At 39.2% G+C, this 22083-nt stretch overlaps 1 protein-coding gene across 1 annotated transcript in view; it reads left to right on the top strand.

The window, feature by feature from the left end:
- The window catches only part of LOC124275474, a 29765-nt gene that overhangs the window by 5405 nt on the left and 2277 nt on the right, over positions 1–22083 (top strand). Inside the window, exons 2-3 of the mRNA XM_046711048.1 lie at positions 15453–15681; positions 19528–19677. Coding sequence (XP_046567004.1) covers positions 15492–15681; positions 19528–19677 — 340 coding nt within the window. The 5' untranslated portion in view covers positions 15453–15491. The remainder of the gene's footprint in view (positions 1–15452; positions 15682–19527; positions 19678–22083) is intronic.

Below are 22083 nucleotides of genomic sequence, written 5' to 3'. Positions count from 1 at the left end.
ACCAAGGCTCGCTGAGTCTTATTCTGATTCAAACCAGAATGTTCACCTAATAAAGGGAGTGAGTTTGAGAGTTATTACAATGAAGTCGGGGTTTTGTACAGTTGATTAAAGTTGTTCTTTGAATTTACTGTCTATTTTTTGGTTAAGAAATTAACATTCAGCTGAGATACTATGATGCAATACATAACTGATGTATCCGTTAATTTTGCAGATAGTGCCCTGTATTGATTATCGTTTGTTGTCATGAGTTGTAGCGTAACTTTGTGGTAAAATACACCATCCAAACAGGCACATTGAATTTGCTTGACTTGAACTACGGAACGCGTGTGTTATAAGTCCTAGGATCTAATACAAGCTACCTTCAGTTCCTAAATAGTGGGAACACGTGATGGTCCGGGTTAGAATATTGATCTTCAGTAACCCATGCTTGTCGTAAGAGGCGACTAACGGGATCGGGTGGTCAGGCTCCCTGACTTGGTTGACACATGTCATCGGTTCCCAGTTGAGCAGATCGATTCTCATGCTGTTGATCACTGGATTGTCTGGTCCAGACTCGAATATTGCTGAGTGCGGCGTAAACCTAAACTCACTCACTCACTCCTTAATAGTGGCATGAAAGCCAACAGAAGTTAGGGGGTGTAGAAAAGTTCATATTTATCACATGCACTGGTCAATTACAATTCGCATAAAGTAATATGATACCACTATTTAACTGTGTTTACTACTCTGCTCTACGCCCCTGACTGACCCAGCATTAAGCTAGATCAGCTTACAGTTAACCAACACGATTGTCGATAGTGTACGACATCTCCAACGAGCGACAAATGGTTACCACTGTGTTCTGAGAACCTTAATGGCAGTCGTTATCAGCATACGTCCGTTTAGAAACCCCCGCTCCCAGTTCGGATGGTGAGTGTATCAGACTATCGCAACCGATCTTCATTAAGTTAGAGAGAGTTGCTAATTTGTCTTGCTCAATGTGGTACCAGGGCGATAAACCGTAACCTTCCTGCTGATGCAGTAGAAACAAAGAAGGTATTTTCTGTGTAGTAGCGCACTGCGGGGCTATGTTCTCTGTCCGGTCTTATTCATGGTAACTGTTACAAGACGCAATTTTCAGAGTCTATTTGTGCACTCAGGTATTTGAGGTATATGTGTGGTCCATAGGAATGATTGGCTTCATTATAACACTTTCGGTTCGGGAATTATGTGTACGGCTTTAAAGATGTTTGTTAAAGGTAACCGTATATCTAATGAATGAACGGATAGACGGAAGAAATGTGAACTATATTAGTGTTTGTTGTAACATTTATTTCAGTTGGAGGTATGGTCTTATCTTCTGTTGAGCTTGTAGTGACAACTATGCGATAATATGCAATGTGCGAGTGACAGTACGTTTCTTATGAATATGAATCGGGGTTTGTCCCTTTCATTTGAAATCTAATTTTCTTGATTCACTTGAGCACATACCATGTGTTGAATGATACAGGATAAGACATATCTCGGCAATATATTCATTCATTTACTTGAAAACATTATGTTTGTTTTCTATTACACAGTGAATACGGTAAAATATATCATTTGTTTGTTGGTATAGATCCTTGTAAGATATCTGATTAAAAGGTCATCGGCGATGCATGTATTCAGCAATATATCATCAGTTTTGCTTCTTAACGATTGCAATTACTAGTGTTTCATGCAATCCTTATGTATCAGGAGCGGTGGGGTAGCCTAATGGTTAAAGCGTCAGCTCGTCACTTTGAAGACCTGGGTTCGATTCCTCACATGGGTACAATGTGTGAAACCCATTTCTGGTGTCATCCGCCGTGATGTTGCTGGAATATTGCTAAAAGCGGCGTGAAACCATATCTCACTCACTCACTTTATGTATGATGTTTCGTGTCATTTATGCTATTCATAATTTAGAAATATTATTTAATCGTCCTTGCATTCTGATATACATTATGTGTGTATACAGCCTCCGTACTTTGGTTATAGTTATTCTACAAGGGAAGTTCTCTTTATTTTGAATGTGCTTCGAGTAATTTTCGAATACCCTAAGATGTACCAGTCCAATACAGATGCCTGTATTTTATCTTGTTTTAACACGTTTTTAAAAATTAATTTGATAAACTATTATCATATATTTCCGTGGAATGGTCTCTTTAGCGCTGCCTAAATATGCTTGTGGGTGATGTCTCATCTCTGTTTAAGGGTTAGCAATGTTCCCTACGATCACCTGCCACAATCAGGACCCACGTGAGCAATTACACCTGACGAACAGCTTCTGTTTCGCGGCTGGATGTTTTCCACAAACATGCGTTGAGATTTATTGCAACAAATCGCTATAAATACTGACGCATTCTGTGTGCGAAGAATGCCTTTGCAAAAGAATAACTTTATCCTTGGGCATAGCATTGGGCCTCATTACCAGTCTAATCTGGTTACATTGTAGCATACGCTCTCGTTTGTGTTCTGCATAAAACGTAATAGATTATATCCGAGTTATTTACCAATGTGTGAAAAATATTAAACGAAATGTTTCCTGCTTGCGTCAGTGACGCACGTACTGGTGACGTCATAGTTTATGCTGAATTACACGAAAACTCTCACAGGGTCCCTCTCACAGCGTACGTGCTAGTATCTGTGGTGAACATGGGAAATTGTTTTAATTAGCCTAATGAGTAAACGCTATTTATCTTATCCATCGCGGAAGTCGTGTAAACGCGGAGAGTATCTGTTAAAACACCCTGCGCTAGAAGATACTGGCAGAACATAGCGAGGCGGCCTCGTGATGTGCGGCGTCTTTTGATATAACGCCAACTAATTGGCGTCCTCAGACGGTGCATGAAGGATCGAAGCTGTTGCAATAATGTTGATTAGGCGTGAGCGAGTGAAGTATGTCTTCAGATGTACCATATTTCAGAGTGTACAGATAAAACAGCAGCACCTGTGTGATATTACTGGTTCGTCATGTTTTGTCATCTTTGTTCTTGAACCACGATAAGAGATGTCCATGACTCATGTTTGCTACTGAAAGACTTGAATAGAATCTGTGTTACTTTCTTGTTGATCACAGAGACTTAGAAGAGTCAAAGTCAAGTCAAAAGATGTTTTGTTTTTGTATTTTGTTTGTTTTTGGTTTTTGGTTGTTGTTTTTGTTTTGTTTTTGTTTTTTGGGTTTTTGGTTGTTGTTTTTTGGTTGTTTTGGGGGTTGTTTTTTTTACTGTTGTTTTGTTTTGTTTTTGTTTTTTGGGGGGATGGGGGAGAGTGTTGTATGAAAGGCCTCCGGCCCATATACATGAGAGTTACAGTGATAAAGGAATATTTTGGATGTTTTCATGTATATTTAAGGAATACATTTGGTTTTATAGGAAGATGTCCTTTTGCTAATGCATGCTTTATATACAAAGACAACTGAACAAGAATATTTTCATTATTAGTTTGTATCAAAGATACATATGGATACAGGGGTTGTTTTGCAAGACAATGGTGTGGTTTATATTTCTGTCTTAATTCATGATAACAAGGACGTATCAGTGTAAAATGAATTTCATTTTCAATCCCTACGTGACATAAAGGACAATATCGACTTAGAAGAAAAACCTATAGTCGTTTCAAAATTGGAGGTCGTCTCACTGCATATTGAATATCTCTTTACGGTTGGTTCTCCTTTAACTCTACAAGGTTAGATTCTTAAATTATTTATCGCCGTCGAATAACTGTAATCAACCATATTATCAAAGTAGCTACTGTAATAATAATGCCTTGAGATTAACCGGAATGTCTTAATTCGGATACCCGTGAAGGTCCGGGTTAGAATATTGATCTTCAGTAGCCCCTGCTTGTCGTAAGAGGCGACTAACGGGATGGGGTGGTCGGGCTCGCTGACTTGGTTGACTCATGTCATTGTATCCCAATTGCGCAGATCGATGCTCATGCTGTTGATCACTGGATTGTCTGGTCCAGACTCGAGTATTTCCAGACCGCCGCCATATAGCTGGAATATTGCTGAGTGCGGCGTAAAACTAAACTCACTCACTCACTTAATTCGGAACGTCTTCATACTTCATTTAAGATTTTTAAAACTGTAATTCATTGCATTTAACGGCGAAAAGTAAAGTGGTTAGAGAGTTAACTGACAATAATCGCGTTTAATAACACAATACTCCAGTAGAAAATCAAATAATTAATATGTCCATTTTTGACAGTTTCATTAAACGAGAGAATGATGTCATTGCAAAGCGGGTGTTGTTTTAAGATTCGAAGAAAGAAGGTTCATGCGAATAAAATTAATAGAGATTGCGGTAGGAAGAAAACAAATCACATTATTTTGAAGTTTCAAAACAATTTTTTCAAATAACAGAATGTTACCCGAACCATAAAGAAAATATTACGTGTAACATCATTACATTAGAAAATATTGTTTATTACGAAATGCCGCTGTTGAAATTTACACCAAAGGTGCGTGAGAACAATGTCTATTTCAGCGGTGTTATCTTCAACAAGTCATTTACGAAAGCCTCGTTTGAAAGGATACATTTCACTTGCGGAGCATCAATGTAAACAAACTGTGTTGTAATCATTTTTCCGGTGTAGTATCTTTCCAGATCGTAGGTCGCCTTGAAATGTACACCTATTAGTGCCATAAGTCATCTGTCATGTCAGTGTCAAAACGAACACGTTCTGCACGTGCTGAAAGTGACAAGGGGTCGCTGTAATTACGGCACTGATGACAGAACTGTGAGGTGGAATGTCTGTACCGGAAGAGGGAGAGTTTGATCAGTTTTACAGAGATAGTATCAAAATTGGCATCTGTCATCATTTGAGGGGGAAACATGTAAAAAAATGACAGGGCTCAAATTAAATTGAGCAAGGTTCGGAGAAGGATCGGTTTCGTGAAGTCGGCCCGTGATGACACACAATGCCCTCTTGAACGGTGTATAACTGGGATCTCTGCTGGAATGCGCAGCCGGAGACTTGGATTTGAACCATAGACACATGTAGGCAGAGCATCGTCGACTATTGTTGAGTGATGTCAGCTAAGTCGGCTCGGTAACGATTTTACTGTTTCTCAGGACCGGTTTTGAATTAGGCCCTGATTATGTAATTAAACAGATGAACACTTCCTGTTTGCTTTGGGTGTAGATCGTGGCGCTCTTTGGCATCTTGTTTTGTTTCCAAGCCTGCTGCATCCCATATGGCCGACAAGCTTTTCAAACCCTTCAATAACCTGAATACCGCATTGTCTTGGAAAGTCACTGTGACCAGTGATTTAGATTCTGTGACCTTAAATATATACAGTGCCGACCATTCACTCGTTGATTCGAAAACTCTCTCTATATAAATATATGATTTAAAAAATAACATTAGATGAAATAATGGTGGCAATACATGGCTAACTAAACTGCTTGCCAAGGGTTAGGCTGTCATTTAGTCCCGAGGAAAGTTTAATATCCACAAAAACAAACTGAATTTAAACGGAGCCTAGTACTCTTAGACTTGTCCAATGGTTCGAGACTTGAGATGGGCCCCTTTTCTACTTTATTCTCGCAAAAGTTTGTCTGTCTCACAGTCGGTGAACCGCATTATTTTCCCTTCCGTCCTGTCCTGCAATGTTAAAGCCCTACATGAAGCAAATCGGGATTTCCTTGGCTTCAGGTCCTGGATCTCACTTGGGCTCAATGTTTATTCAACGGACTGTTATTTTAGTCAGCTAAGTCCGGATTACAAAGCATTGTTCTCAAGCAAGTTGATTGTTGGGACTGTTATTTCATTTCGTAATCCGTAACTGCAAGAGTCTGGATTACACAGCAAGGTTTAATGATAAATTTAGAACAATTTTGCCGGGACTGAGAGAGTAGTCCGGGTTATAGAGAAAACCGGATTACACAGAGTCCACATTTGACAGATTCCCCTGTGTTACGGAATTGTTTCTATCAAGATTTTACATTTCCAGTGACCAAGCGTTAGTCTAGGCAAAACTATGTATACACCTATGTTTGATGGTGGCTAAGAATAAACAAACACTAAATCAAATGGTTATTAGACAGTGATGGATTTCAACGGTTATCAAAGTTGCGTGTTTGCCCTTCGGTTTCCAGCTTTTTGGCGACTCTTTTCAGTCTAGTTTTGATAACGTTTTTTAATTTTAGGTTGAAATACAATGTACTTTCTTTTCTCCAGAGGGTGTATATATTATTAACCTAACAAAATACATCCAGAGACGATAAAATATACTTTATGGTCTCTGATGAAACCTACCTCCATCTCTGATGTAGGGTGATTCCAGGGGGCATAGTTACCCTTTATATCAGATAGCAATGCATGGTCTGTGGAAGACTGACACTGTATTTTAGAGGGGGAAAGTAACACACAACTCAATACATTCGGAGTTCCAGCATTCTGGGATTCCACGCGGACATACACAACAGACCGCTCTGCTGGGCTTATTTCGGGTAATCCCTCACAGGTGGAAGCTTGCTGTGGTGTTGTTCCCCGGTTCATTTCACATTCCTCATATGTTAACATTCTACTCAAGTTGGGATGCTCTTCCTCGAGCCCATCCCCTCTCTTGATCTTCTTCATCACCCAGTCCTTAGACCAACGCTTTGTGTCCGAAAATATATGAATTAAAATAAACCAGAGCCCCATTGAGACGGGAGATTTGGAACCTGAAGAAAATCGACTTGCTTCCTTTGCATTACAGATAGGGTTAGGTGGAAGGGGAAACATAATGGATCGGGGACTGAGGCATGCTACCCGATCGTGAGTGAGTGATTTTAGTTTTACGCCACACTCAGCAATATTCCAGCTATATATGGCGGCGGTCTGTAGATAATCGAGTCTGGATCAGATACTTCAGTGATCAACAGCATGAGCATCGATCTACACAATTGGCATTCGATGATATGTGTAACCCTAGTCAGTGAACCTGACCATCCGAAACCGCGAGACGCTTTTTATGACATACAAGAGAGGCTGAAATTCAGTTCCAATCCAGGCATTCTCAATTGCCGTTGACTTAGGGGTTCTATATGGACCACATGGCTCAACACTGATATATATAGCATGCTAATTTCAATAATGACATGACATTTAACAATACCGGCCTACCATTGTATTTTCTCATTAACATATTCAGGTCATATAATCTTGAAGAATGAGGACAATTTTAAGGACTCCTCAACTTCTAGAATGCCAATCAAAGAAGTCACATAATTATATTAAACTGAACATGTGTTAAAAATCTATATTCATTGTATGGGGGAAAATACCATAATAAGTATACCCAATATGTTTACGGTTTTATATCTTACATGTTAGAATGCTAACACCTACCCATGTTGATCCAGGTTAAAACTGATCTTCAGTAACCCATGCTTGACTAACGGGATCGGGTGGCCAGGCTACCAGCCGTAGTCCTATCCCAGACAGACAGACAGACAGATTGTTTATTAGCGTCTCACCATATATACATATAAAACATTACATTCAATTTATACACAGTAAGTAAAAGTATATATGCCACTCCTATATGGAGTTATGAGAGACGAGATAAAAAACATAAAATGTACATCATAGAATAATTATTAAAATACTGTGTGAAATGAATATGCGTTAAATTGATAAAAGCATAAACAATATAGATTATTTATACAAATATATTTGACGGAATACAAGCATATTAAAGCAGCTTTTGGCACATATTTTAAAAAGGTGTTCACAGCTAAAGAGGAGTGTTAATTTCTCAACGTCCGCTGAAAGTAAAGTCTTCTTGGATGTGGGAGTATAGAGAGCATTAAAAAAACGTGTTTTTCCGATTCAACTTTGTCAGTGCAGCGAAAACATTTTCTTTCCTCGACTTTCAGTCCTTCATATCTCCCTGTCTCCATTCGTAGTGGTGCTGTACCTGTTCTGAATAAAGCCATGGCACGTCCCAATTGCGTAGTCACTGGATTGTTTGTTCTTGGGTGCCGTCGTAGCAGAAATACTGCTATAAATATACAATCAAAGCTTGTATCTCAAGTACACTGCGTGTGTCTTCATACATAGTGTAATGGGCGTGACAATTGATAAACACAGCAAATGGATTCTATCCAGTTATCCCTTCAAAAAGATATTTTAGTTAACATCAAAATACACATGGTGGAATACACCTGGTTCACTGTGAAACATTTGTTCATCAAAACACCGAAATCAAGAGCTCTGCCAACATTTGTGAAGTCGAGAAACCGCATTTCCTCGAAGGGACGGGCCATTATCTGGTAGGGGTCGAAGGAGGGGAGTAAAAAATTCATTTTGACCTACGACACATTATTTTATTAAACAGCAATGTACCATGGACGATTTCTTGTAAACGGGGAAACACGCATTACTTTATCTGTTATTATTGGGAAAGGATCATCACACCTTCCCCCAACACACACCACCCGATACCCCCGCATATCGAATGGCCGGTCCCAGTATCGTATTCGATTTCATATGTTCATTGCACTCTGTGACATCGACTGAACTATCAAACATAAGTAGAACTATCTATCTGGGCGCACGTGTGATTGGCATTGATAAACTAACATGCCTCCTATTTGTTGTTTTAGACGAAATTGACTTCTACATGTCGGTTTCACTTGACCTACACGTTTCCGTCATTAACATCCACTCGGGCAAATGTTTTGACATATTTCCCACCGAAAACAGCAGTAAGTAGATTCAGAGAGGTATAGTGTGGATGTATTTGGGTTGTTGAAATAAATATCACAGATTGTGATACCCTAATATTGTTTGTACACCTGGCCAGTATATCACGATAATTATACCTTTCTATTTTGCGCGTGGGTTTTAATATTCTTGAAATATGCAGTGTTATCATCGCACTCGATGTGCATAACATCACAAACAGCACATCGTGTGGTAAATAATTCGAAACAAGCTGTTTGCTGAGTTTTGACATGGAATATGTATTAAAAGACTGAGAAGAAAACGCCGGGCAAAAAGAAAGCATACACTCGAAAAAGTACGAAAAATACACTTTTCAAAGCAAACTCCAAAACAGCACGAATGTTAACATCCAAAAAAAGTACCGTTATTACGACAGGTTTGACACCTGGACTTAAACCACTTTGTTCTTTATGTGCTCTAAAAATGAAAGCCCGGTGGCATCGAGGCGGATTGTTTCGCCCAAGAGGTTTTTTGTATCAATCACTATATCTTTTCATGCAATAATCATACACAAACTTTCAGAACATTACTTACCTGGAAAGAGCAAACGTAAGGTACAAAAGTCATTTTTCATACCCGTATCAGCTTCAAAAATCAATTTATTTTGTTTCATATTTAGCCGCCCTCAAACATGGGTATGTATTTTTTTCCACGACAGATGCATGAGTCGTATGCTTCGTGAATAGTGTATCAAACAGAACCCGTGACTGGCACTGGAGAAAAAGTCGTAACAAACGAATGTTAACGTCCAGATAGGTACCGTTATTACGACAGGTTTGACCTTGGGACTTAAACTACTTTGTTCTTCATGTGTTTTTAGAAAGGAAAAGCTTGATGGCATCAATGCGAATTGCTTCGCCCAGGAGGTAGTGAATAACTATCAATGAACCGGATAATGCATTGCGAGATCTTTATTATACATAACGGTAACTGAGTGAGTGAGTGAGTTTAGTTTTACGCCGCACTCAGCAATATCCCAGTAATATGGCGGCGGTCTGTAAATACTCGAGTCTGGACCAGACAATCCACTGATCAACAGCATGAGCATCGATCTACACAAATGGGATACGATGACATGTGTCAACCAAGTCAGCGAGCCTGACCAGCCGATCCCGTTAGTCGCCTTTTACGACACGCATGGGTAATTGAAGATCAATTCTAACCCGGATCTTCACGGGTCATAACGGTAACTAAAGCGCCCTTTGTGATTCGTTCTGACACATCTTGTGAGCGTCTCTACCAGAAATATCTGATGATATACCCGAAAATAAACACAAGAGGAACAGGAACCTGATCTTAAATACCATACACTGAGAAAAGTATTTTTGGTTTGTTTTTCGTTTACATTGTGAGTAAAATCGACAATTTGACGTAGTTTGGCTTCCAGAGAAAACATGTTTGTTTTCTTGAGTAAAGCAACCGATAGCATCAAGGTTGAACACATGCAACAAAGGTATGCATTTGCTCAGTCGAACATGGGAGCTGGACTGAGTAGTTTCAACTCTTATTTGTTTCCATGGAAAGTGCTCATACCTTTACGCAGCAAGGGACATCTGGATGCTTTCCGGAATGCGTTTTAGTAATTATATACTTGTAAAGTTATATTGCATCCGACGTTGTAGGTTCCAATTTTGTACACCAAAATTACTTCCTTTAGTAGTTCAAGTCAAATTCTGCGATTCCTCGAAGGCGGGACTATATTTCCAGAAAATGGTAGAATCATTGCAGAATTTGATTATTTTATATCAGTCACTACATCTTTTTAATCACATTTTGTGTTCAAATTATGACCAAACAGGTAACATGTGATTCAAACATACAAAACACTGAATCCTACAATAAAATTAAACTTATAAAATACTTCTCACTTTGAAACGTCATTGTTTCACATGCGTTAAGATTGCATCGTCTAACAGAAATAAATATCAGAGACAGTGTATATTTATATTTACATACTTTTATTTCGTATCCAGTGACAATTATGTAACATTACTGGTTGTGTAATTGATTTGTTTTGGATTTAGATAATCATTATGGGGTTTTTTAAAAATTGCAGGGAAATGCTTATATTTCTATTTCAGATGTGTTGTAGATTAAATGTAGATCTTGTGCGGGACTGGTTAAGCCGTTTTTCGTTTTTCATTTAATGCAATTTTCAATTCATGGAATTGACAGACAATTCTTGGGTACACTTGAAAACAATTTAAAATGTAAAGTGGCTCAAAGAATATATTAAATAAGTAAAGGTATATTCTATCGGAGTATCAATGTGTGATAAACGTAGATGTATTTTTTGAATCCCAAAGACTCTCTATAAATAATGAAGAGCCTGGCAGGAAACAGGACTACAGCTATATATCCAACATGTTGGCGGGCATGTTGTAGACATGTTTCTGCGTGTACGGTGTATATTTCATTAGGTAGACACATACCGTGGTTAATGCACACACAGGCAACACATTCGCCTACTAGTTTACCGTCAGTATAACACAGCTTTTAAAACAACTTTTCATATCACAGAGATGGTATCGACTCGCATCTACACTGTGGGGCAAAAGAAAGTATACACTTGAAAACTGAATTTGACCCCAAACAACTGGGCTGAAAACAGGCGCTGAAACACTGCAATCTTAAGGTCCCATAGAAAATCGAAATCCATGTCAAATGCATCAACATAGACTAACAATTTCGTGGTGGTTTCATTTTTGCTTTCTTCCGACATGCAGTTTGGAGTAGGGGATCCTCTCTGGACCCTTCCCTGGACACGGGTGTTTCTTTTGTCCGGCATTTGAAGTATGTCCTGTGTACGCCAATAGAAAAGGCGGATTAAGTTCCCGAGGATAAATCCCCAACACGAACAATGTGTATGACTTCAACTCGATTGAGTTCATACATGTGTCCCACATTGAGTTTACGTTGATCGGAGATTGTAATGAACAAAACAGTTTAAAAAATGTTTAGAAATCTTTGCGAAGAGCCGATTTTATTATTCCTAATTTGTGAATAAGCAAGCGTTTATAAATAGCTGTCAAATAACGATGATACCCCGGCATCATGACCGTACCTTGCCCGACCGGTGGCGCTCGTCATGAATACATGCACAGGCTAGTGGGTTACTGTACTTGAAAAAACACGGGGACACTATATTATAGGTAAAATAGAGAATTCAGAAACATTTGTGCCCTTGATATATCGATTAGAATGTTAAATGTCAAGGGAAGCTGTAATGTACCCACATATGGGTACCCGGTAGTTTCTAATAGGTCGGGAAAGTCTCCTATGGTGGGTTACGAAGATTGCCATGGAGTTTCACTGTGTTCCAGTTTGCTGTCTAGATTTCTTCGAGAATAATCTCCAGTGTCGAATATAGATACAATGTACTCACAAAAATAACGTTTTTGCATAATTTTTCGACACATTCACTGCATTAACATTTGTAATCGAAAACGTATATGTAATCGAGGTGAACCAGACAATGTATTCCAACGACATAACGACACATGCTCACACACGATGGGGTAGCCTAATGGTTAAAGCGTTCGCCCGTCATGCTGAAGACCCGGGTTCGAATCCCACACAGGTACAATATGTGAAGCCAATTCCTGATATCCCCCGCCTTTACATTGCTGGAATATTGCTAAAAGCGGCGTAAACTCATACTCACTCATTCACGGTAACCATTCGATTTTCTCAATGTGGACGATTCTTATGAAAAAAACAAGAGTGTTTGGTATCAGCCCTGGAATTCTCATATTAATGCTAATACACGCGATTACACCATGTTACGCATACCATGGGAAATACGGTACGTATCTTCCTCGGTACCAGCAGTCGGCGAAATGTCGGACACAATCGACGAAAGGTGTAAGCAGAGCGGAGAATTAAATTACATGAAGTGAAATTATCTGGAAAAACATGCTTGTGTCTCTCGTTCCAAACCAGAGCAGGGCTCTTCGCGTGTCAAAACCCGCGCCAGAGAATATTCCAGATACCATTCCACAATGGCCTAGTCAAGTCGCCATAACAAAAACCTCCAATAGACAAGGCGTGTTTCTTGTATTGTTCAAGCATTATTATTTTTTTCCGGATTTTTGCCATTTGTGAGAAGTCGAGCTGGCAGATTCACCGCATGCCAAACCTACCCCACCCACACTGTGCAGACATTCTCGCTTCTGTAGGGAAAGAAAAGCGTTAAGTTATATCATTGATGTCGATCTGAAATGAAGGTTTACTGAAATTAGGACCAAGACGTTGTATGTGCGGTTTAGCTCAACAATGCCGAGAGGTTGTTTACTAAAATGGAGTACATGTGTGCGGAGAATGCAATTACCCATAGAAAGGTCTTAGATAACTAACTGACTATTGATGTACTCTAGAAGACCATTTAATCTCCTGGAGGGTGGGGGTGAATAGGGAAAGGTGGGGGTAAATTATAAGCATTTGTCTTTGTGAGATACATGTTTTTTTCTCGAAAAGTAATGGGGGTTTTTTCATACCAAGCGTATTATTGTTCGGAGCAATCTGCATGGTCAGCGTTCAATTAACTTTTTACGGCCAAATTATGATTCTCAAGGATTTATTTGGAACGTACGTGGGGCGGTAGGGTAGCCTAGTCATTAAAGCGTTCGTTCGTCACGCCGAAGACCCGGGTTCGATTCCTAACATGGGTACAATGTGTGAAGCTCATTTCTGGCGTCCCCCGTCGTGATGTTGCTGGAATATCGCAAAAAGTGGCGAAAACCTCACTCACTCATGAGGAAATATGCAAAGAGGGTATTTCGTACATGCAAGCATGAGACAACCATTTGGGCGAGTTAAAATGACCCTTGAACATCATAATTGATAATAGGTATTAGGGGAATTGCGGAATGGCTTTTAATACGTACCAACAAAGGTTTAGTAGATGTGATAATCAAGAATAATATACTCATTGAAATTCAGATTTAACCTTAACAAACTTCACTGTCATTTGTAATCGCTTTTCAAAAAGGCATGAATTACAAAGAGTAAAGATAATAATGAATTTAGTTTCTCTTTTCAAATATGATAAATGTCTATAGTTTGCATGTGAAATTCATTATACGAATGGAGCCAGATTTTGAATAAATAACTAGAGGGCTACATTTAGGATGGAAATTCTTGATGCAAGACCGGCGTTATCATCGGTACTCGACAGGCACCACTGTAGTCACTAGAGTCAGCTTAGGAGTACACGCCATTGCAACACTTCTGCATATCTCCAACTGGAACATAAGGATGTTCTTATCAACATGCAACGTTGATTCTGGCACACTTTTGATGCCATCAAGGATTTCTTCATTCCTCAGATGTTGCCATTTTCATCATTCGCCCTCAGCAACCTGACCAGGAGGAGACATGCATCACAGCTGCTCTTTGGAAGAGTTTTTGTTAAGAAACGGAAAAAAAATAATGCCCAAAATATATGTTCATTCTATTTCAAAATTTGTTTTTTTAATATATATTTTGCTTCGCCTGCTGTTTTCATATCCAGTGATATGATAATCACACGCTAGTGGATGTACATTTCAAGTGATGGATATATCTTATATCGGACATGTGGACGTGCATGGCCAATCACTTGACGTCGGGATGACATCAGGTGTGTTTGACAGATAACGCATTATTTATTTGTGGAAATACGACCGGGGAGAGAGTTCTCCGGTAGATGGTGATTGCAACGTGTAGGACATCTTAGACAACTCCAACTGTAGATATACTCCACAGGGTGAGGTTTAATGTCGTTTTGAGATAAACAGGAGAATGATAGGTGACATATCACTGATTCATATAAAAACGGACATTAATAAAAAAAAAAAATTCACAAAAAAGCTTACTGCCTAAATTAGAAAAGGCAAAAACGCTGGCACATGTTATAGTATTATCACTTCTTATGGTGTATTTCTGTGTCGGTATGAGCAACTGCCTCTGTTCATCTTAACCTCAACAATAAATTACATTCCTACAGTCTGAATCCTCTTTTAAGGGGATAATCCAAATCTGTAATCTTCTGGCCTAAAAACATAATCCAACGTTAATCCAGGAACCCCAGCACCCGGAGGTTTTGTTTGGAACTTCCAAATACCTCCAAAGGAACATTATCATACGCCCCTATTGCGTTTTCACCGTGCCGTCCGAATTAACAAGGTTTCATCCAAAAGTGTAACCCCGTTATGTCGATACATACATCGATTTGAACCATTTTACTAACCCTATGAAAAATGCTATGTATCTCAAATTACGGAAAATATCAAGTCTTGACTGACACGGATGGTGTTATAACCAGCTTGAATTGATCTCCAGTAACCCATACTTGTCGTAAGAGGCGACTAACAGGATCGGGTGGTCAGGCTCCCCTGACTTGGTTGACACATGTCATCGTATCCCAATTGCGTAGATCGATGCTCATACTGCTGAGCACTGGATTGTATGGTCCAACTCACTTATTTACAGATCGCCGCCATATAGCTGGAATATTGCTGAGTGCGGTATTAAAGAACAAACCAAAACAAAAATCATGTACATTTCACAGAGCATGTGACAAGACAACATGCACTTTCTACTGTTAATGTAAATGACTGTTATCATGTACAATTCTTTTCTTTTTTCAGTAACAGGTTTATGTTGATGTTAAGATGTCGAGGTAACGATACCACCATTTTCTTGTCAAATGATATGCTTCACTAAAAGCAACTGACACATGTATATTTCAGATGGCCGGTGACCGCCAGTAAGCCACTTATCAAGTCAGGATGCACATGTCAGGTTTGTTCGCGTCGTCGCTTGTGATGTTGCTGATTGCAGCCGTCGCCTACTTCATCTCCCTGGCAACAACGTCATGGTCAACGTCAGGGAAGGATCTGGCATTTGGAATCTGGAACTTCTGCTTCTTACAATTGATGGATGGAGAAAACCGCTTGACCTGCCTGCCCAATAAAGCTGGTGAGAGCGTTGACAGTGACGTCTAAATATGTTTGTTTTGTTGTTTAACGCCGCACTCAGCATTACATTCCAACTCTACTACGGCGGTCTGTAAATAATCGAGTCTGAACCTAAAAATCAGGTGATTCACATTAAGAGCATCGATCTACGTAATGACTATACCGTGAAATCATGAACATCGATCTACGCAGTTGGGATACGGTTGACTGCTTGATCTGACAGCGGTCTGTAAATAATCATGTCTGGAACAGACAATCTAGTGATCAATATCATCAGCATCAGTCTACGCATTTGGGGCACCTTGACATGTGTCAACCAAGCCATCGAGCCTGACACTTGATCCCTTTAGTTGCCATTAACGATAGGCATGGGTTACTGAAGACCAGTTCTTCATGGTTTTCTGGTTATGTCGATCTCTTTGAACGCTTCCAGGGCAGGTTCTGACGATGCCACATTATAATATCGGCACTCTAAGTTGAATATCGCGATACTTCTCCATGGTGCCATAAACGATTACCCATCGTAAAAAATGACAAAGTATAAGTGAAGTGACGAAGTGAGGTTTCTTATTAATGGGGAGGATAGGAGTTGGTAAGTGGTCTAACGCCCCTCAATCGACTAATCGTGGGTTCGAATCCCAGATTAGTTCAGAGAGCTCTTATGTGTCTGAAAAACCCCTTGTTATACGTGTATGTTAGAAGCGGGTGTTACAAAACACATCTTGTTCTCGGTAAATATTTAACAGTTGTGTTTTCCCTTCCACTGAATTTTAAACAAACTATTAAAACGATAATGAAATCATCAAATGCGCCATTTATTGGCCAAAAATAGTAGTATTATGCTCAAAGGTATTTGTTTGTAAGAAATAACCACATCGTTTAATTTCACGGTCAATGATGTATCCCAAACCGTGTAATTGAAGATGTAGAGATTGCAAGCGACTTAACCCTAAACCAATCGCTTTATAACCGCGGGGCACCATGGTGTGCAGTGATATATATAAGTAGATAATCAGTGTCTACAGGGTTAATGACCCATATGCGGAAGAATTGTTCCTTAGAGCTACAAAGTTTGACGAGTTTCAGCACTTGAAAACTAACCCTTAAACAATTTGGATAAAAAAGTTACCATTTACTTTATCAGAACCCCATTAAGTTTCCGAAAACGAAATAAAACCTACTTGGTGTAGGAACTGTTTCTCAAGGAGCGTATTTCAGTAACTGTATATTAAGCGGTTTATCGGCCATTTATTGCTTTTCCTTGGGCTAAACATTCATTGATAGTTTAAAAGTCTGACAAGACGCCTATTTGCCTACATGTTTATGACTTTCCAATTTCTCGTACGTGAATAAACCTGGTTGCCCCTTTCTAACATTGTGTCCATTTCTTTTATTTGATGGCGTTTCCATTACCAATTCCCCAATGTAGTACTTCTCGGCGGGATCTCATCAGCTCGTGTCACGCTCGTGGCAACAGAAGATACGGTTGAGCGAAATGGCGACATCAGAACTCGATTAAAGATGGCGGCATGTGTAACGATGCAGAGGGGCGGAGGCAATAATGATTAATAACGGAGGTTAATAGAAAGGCCAATTACTTTAACAGCTTAGGTACAACGTTTGCACAGATAACACTTGTCAGTGACAACGCGAATTGTGAGGTCCGAATCCATTCAGACGAGAAATCTAATATGACCGTGTGGATTGCAAATTTTCTTTAAGCGCATTTTTTCTGTAATGAAAAAGAGAACGTTTTAACATAAGTGCGTTAATTTTGCGAGTGCATCTGTTGTGGTAATTAGGTTTTGTTAGCACGAAGACACGACCTCGCTTATTACCTTGAGAACATGGGTAGTTCCATATGGTTCACTTAAAGAACTGTTGTTCTCGAATTGGTTAAACGATAGAAATATTTTCTTGATTGCCTGTATTTACCTTTGAACTGGTATTGTATGTCAAACGTTTTATCTTATCTGCTTAAGGTAAGAATGGTTTATTGTGTATTGGATAGCATGAATACTTACATCACTTATATAATATGTACCTTTACTACTACTGCTAATAATAATTCTACTACTACTACTACTACTACTACTACTACTACAACTGCTACTGCTGCTGCTGCTGCTGCTGCTACTACTCTTTCTCTTCTCTTTGTTTTTGTTTAATGCCGCGTATATTTAAGGTACATGACGGCGGTATGTGAATAACCTACATTCCAGTGATTGAAATACTGAGCATCGATCTGTCGATCTTCACCAAAGATATTACATGTATCAAATTGTTATTTTTATCATATTGCTTTGTTGTTGCTTTCACACCTAGTTCTTTTATGGATCGATTCCAGGTGAGCTATAGTCTGTCATACAGACCCTGAAACAAATATATCCAAGAAAGCCCATGTCAAGTCTAGAATTTCACAGTTTCTGAAAATGAAAAAAGTCTCAGGGCTCCTTTTCATTATGTTTTATTATTTGTTCTTGTGAACTTTTCTTTCTGTAAAATATGTTCATTTCAGAGACTAGTTTTTAATCTACAGACCGTTTGATTTCATTTGAGACCGTGAATTGCTCACTAACACAAACTCTAATAATTGCAACAAAACCAAATTTTGCACAGTCACATAAAATCGACAGACCAACTCTGATGATTTGTCACATAATTTTGGACACCCGAATAAAAATGTTGTGTAACAAACGATCATTATTTTGTTGTCACTTCTCGCTATTTTTTCAAATGAAATCAAACGGACTGTAGGTAAACTACTGTATTAGTAAGAATCGACTTACGTCAGTCTCATTATGTTTGTTTGTTGTTTACCGACTCAGCGATATTCCAGCTTTTTGACGGCGATTTTGTAAATAATCAAGTCTGAAGCAGTCAATCCGGTGACTGACAACATGAGCATCGATCTACACAGTCGGGGTACGATGGCATGCATCAACCATGTCAGAGAGCATCCCAGTCCCGCGTTAGTCGCCTCGTTAGGTGAGAATGGGTTGCTGAAGAGCAATTCTGACCCGGATCTTCACGGTGTACTGCTACTACTGCTGCTGCTGCTGCTGCTGCTACTACTGCTGATGATGTTGCTACTTCTACTACTGCTACTACTACTACTTCTACTACTACTACCACCACTACTGCTGATGTTCCTACTTCTACTACTACTGCTGCTGCTACTACTACTACTACTAAAACTACTACTACTACTACCACCACTGCTGATGTTGCTACTTCTACTACTGCTGCTACGTCTACTACTACTATTACCACTACTGCTGATGTTGCTACTTCTACTACTGCTGCTGCTACTACTACTACTGCTAATAAATAATAATAATAATAATAATACAACTACTACTACTGCTGCTGCTACTTCTACTGCTGCCACTCTACCTCGTCCTCCTACTACATAGCTATTTCTACCACAATCACCACCACCGCAGATTCTGCAACTCCTTCAGACTCTACCAAGTTACTTAGTCGCTCACTTAACAACAGCAGTCGTTAATGCTACTAACGTTGCTCCCAATGCTGCTGCTGCAGCTGACGCTTCAAATGCAGCAGTTGCTGCTGCTGCTGCTACTAATACTTCCAGGATGAAGACGTAAGCAGGCCACGCCGAATACCCGAGTCCTCTGAACATATAGTAACAATGTGTGACTTGAATAACTTGAATATTGATACAGCGGCATAAAACAATACTCATTCACATAATATAGCATTAACATTGCCTCGCTGATTTCTGTGAGACTGGTGTCGACTCGATATAAACAATCAAATTGTAATGAGAACATATTATAATTATCTTCAACGTTATTATCATCATCATGATTATTTTTTTCAGATTTCAGTATGGCAGCCCAGGCCTTCTCTATTCTGGCTGTGATGTGTTACGCAGTCTCATTCCTCCTCTACCTCGCATACATCGTCTTCCCGTCGTTGTCGAAGTCCCGGCCAATCACGATGGGGCTCTGCCTGCTCTCTTTCTGCGTTGGTAGGTATAATCAAGTGAAACATACACCTATGCCAAATATACGCGAAAGTTGAATTTATACTGAACTGTGAATATCAAGATACAGAAACGCTAATCTATACATACATACGCTAATTTTAGTCATAAGAAAATATTTAATTATATTTGAGGCTGATCGTATGTATTCCAGACAACACTTCACGTTGTCATGAGAACCTTACCTATCGACATGAACATTTATTTCGTGTAATTTCTTCAACTGATATAAGTATAGGCAAATTGGTTTACTGATGACAAGTTGAAGGACGCAAAATGAAAGAAATAAGACTCAATACCATGGTTGGCTTGAGGTTAGATTCATAAAACTTCTTGAGAAAAATACATTTCACTTTTTTCCTACTTTTGCAGAATTTATAGGGCAAACTCAACAGGAAAACATATCGTTTTTGCTTAAGATGAATGATAGCAAATTAAAAGGAACCGCTTCAGAACCATCAGCGTGTAACAGTAAATATGAACTCCACATCTGCACTATACTTGTGAGAATTTACGGTTAAAAATACATCAAACTATCTTAAAACAGGAAAGGAAAAAATAGCAGCATATATACTTGACAACAACACATTTGACATATCCAAGAGGCACATTTTCCTTGTGAAAAACACACTTTCAACATGTGTTATCTTCTTCTGATATAATGCAGCGGTAATGAAGCTGTATGTCACACAGTTTAATCGTTTGTGGGATTACAATCAGTGAGAAAATGAATTATTTCTCTGTTAAATGAATCTGCAGACAACAAAAGTTTGAGAAACGTCAATGACGTCATCTGTTGAGATCTCCATGTCAACTCACACCCCTCATCAAAGCCACCAATTACGCAGCGAAGTGATACAAACATTTCACTTGCCACTACAAACGTGAAAATTACGCTTGTTACATATGCCAAATTGCATTGAAAATATACTTCAAACTATCTCGACTAAAAAGAGTTCGTTTAACGATGTTGCACGTGCAGGCGAATCTGAAAATGATAAACGAGATCCCAGGGGACCTAAGTCAACGATGTCACTGCTTCTGTTTAGACAACCACTTAACATTCGCTCGTATCAAAAGAATATCTTCAGAAAAAGGGACGGGAATTTCCCAAATCTCTTTAACTTCAGACAAGAGCAAAGATGATACAAATTAACACAGCAGTTCCCTACAAGCCATGAGAAACGTGATTCACGATGAGCCGACGGGAGAAATTACGCATACGGGTCGGGGCTAGACACGGAGTCTGCAACTCCCAAGCCATTTGAGATTTTTAACGAGCGCGTTTTTCACCTGATGGTTTTCATTACCGTTTGTTTGTTTACCTGAATTCGGAAACCCTTTGCCAATCAAGTGCTTACAAATTAGTATCCTTTCTGGAAATATATTTTCACAGATAACGTATTTCCCCCTTTGAACCCTGCTCCTTGAGCAGCTTTTTGTGATCTTGTTCTTCTGGCTGAAGAAACGTCATTACTGTCCAGATAAACAATTCATTGGACGCCATTGAATCAACACTAGCCTGGTTCTGAGATTATGAAACTGTAATGATTTAACACTGAAAACACTTCTTTGACGTCACTCGGTTGCTGAAACAGTCCATTGTTTTTCACGAACTGGCGGTTGGTTGTCAATTATTCATACCTACATTATCCTGAACACACATTTAAATTATTGCACACTTGGCTGAACTGTTTATTGTTTTGATAGGATTGTTAACAAAAATAAGAAACTATTTTTTTAATGTCGCATTTACACGATATACGGCTTTTCAATTAGACGAGAGGAAGGTTACATGTCCAGGGAACTGACATTCTTAAGTGTATGAACGTCACATTCTGACGTTTACACACGTTACAAGAGAAAACATTTCCCAGTCATCTGGCCGAGTGACCAATCACAAAAGCCACACATATCATATACAAAATGTACTCCAGTGAATTAACACAAAGTGAAAATTTATTATTAGTGTAGATCCACATTTGATAGTGGCTAAACAGGAAACTAACACGTAGTGGTCATTGGATGATGTATGTGGTTCGGACATGATAGTAGTGTTTAGCATCTAAGTAATCAGCGTGTTACTGACTGAAACCAACCTCGTAACGGTTAGATAAAGTTTGTAATAAAAGATATTTTCAGGATTGTACTTTCCTTTCTCGGCACATTTTGTCATCCTCAGTATTAACATCCATGTAGGGAAAAGATGTGCTACTGTTACCAGGGTTTTGTTTTCAATGGTCTGATTCATGTCATTTCAAATATGTGCTGTGTACCATCACAAAGGTTTGGTTTGGTTTGGTCGTTGTTTAACGCCGCACTCAGCTATATTCCTGTTATATGGCGGCGTCCATCACAATGAGGAGCGGTGGGGTAGGCTTGTGGACAAAG

The sequence above is a fragment of the Haliotis rubra genome, unplaced genomic scaffold (assembly GCF_003918875.1).
Source record: "Haliotis rubra isolate DU_JTF1 unplaced genomic scaffold, ASM391887v1 Scf2, whole genome shotgun sequence".
NCBI lineage: Eukaryota > Metazoa > Mollusca > Gastropoda > Lepetellida > Haliotidae > Haliotis > Haliotis rubra.
The sequence above is the reverse complement of the archived record's forward strand: the minus strand, read 5'-3'. Positions and strand labels throughout refer to the sequence as shown.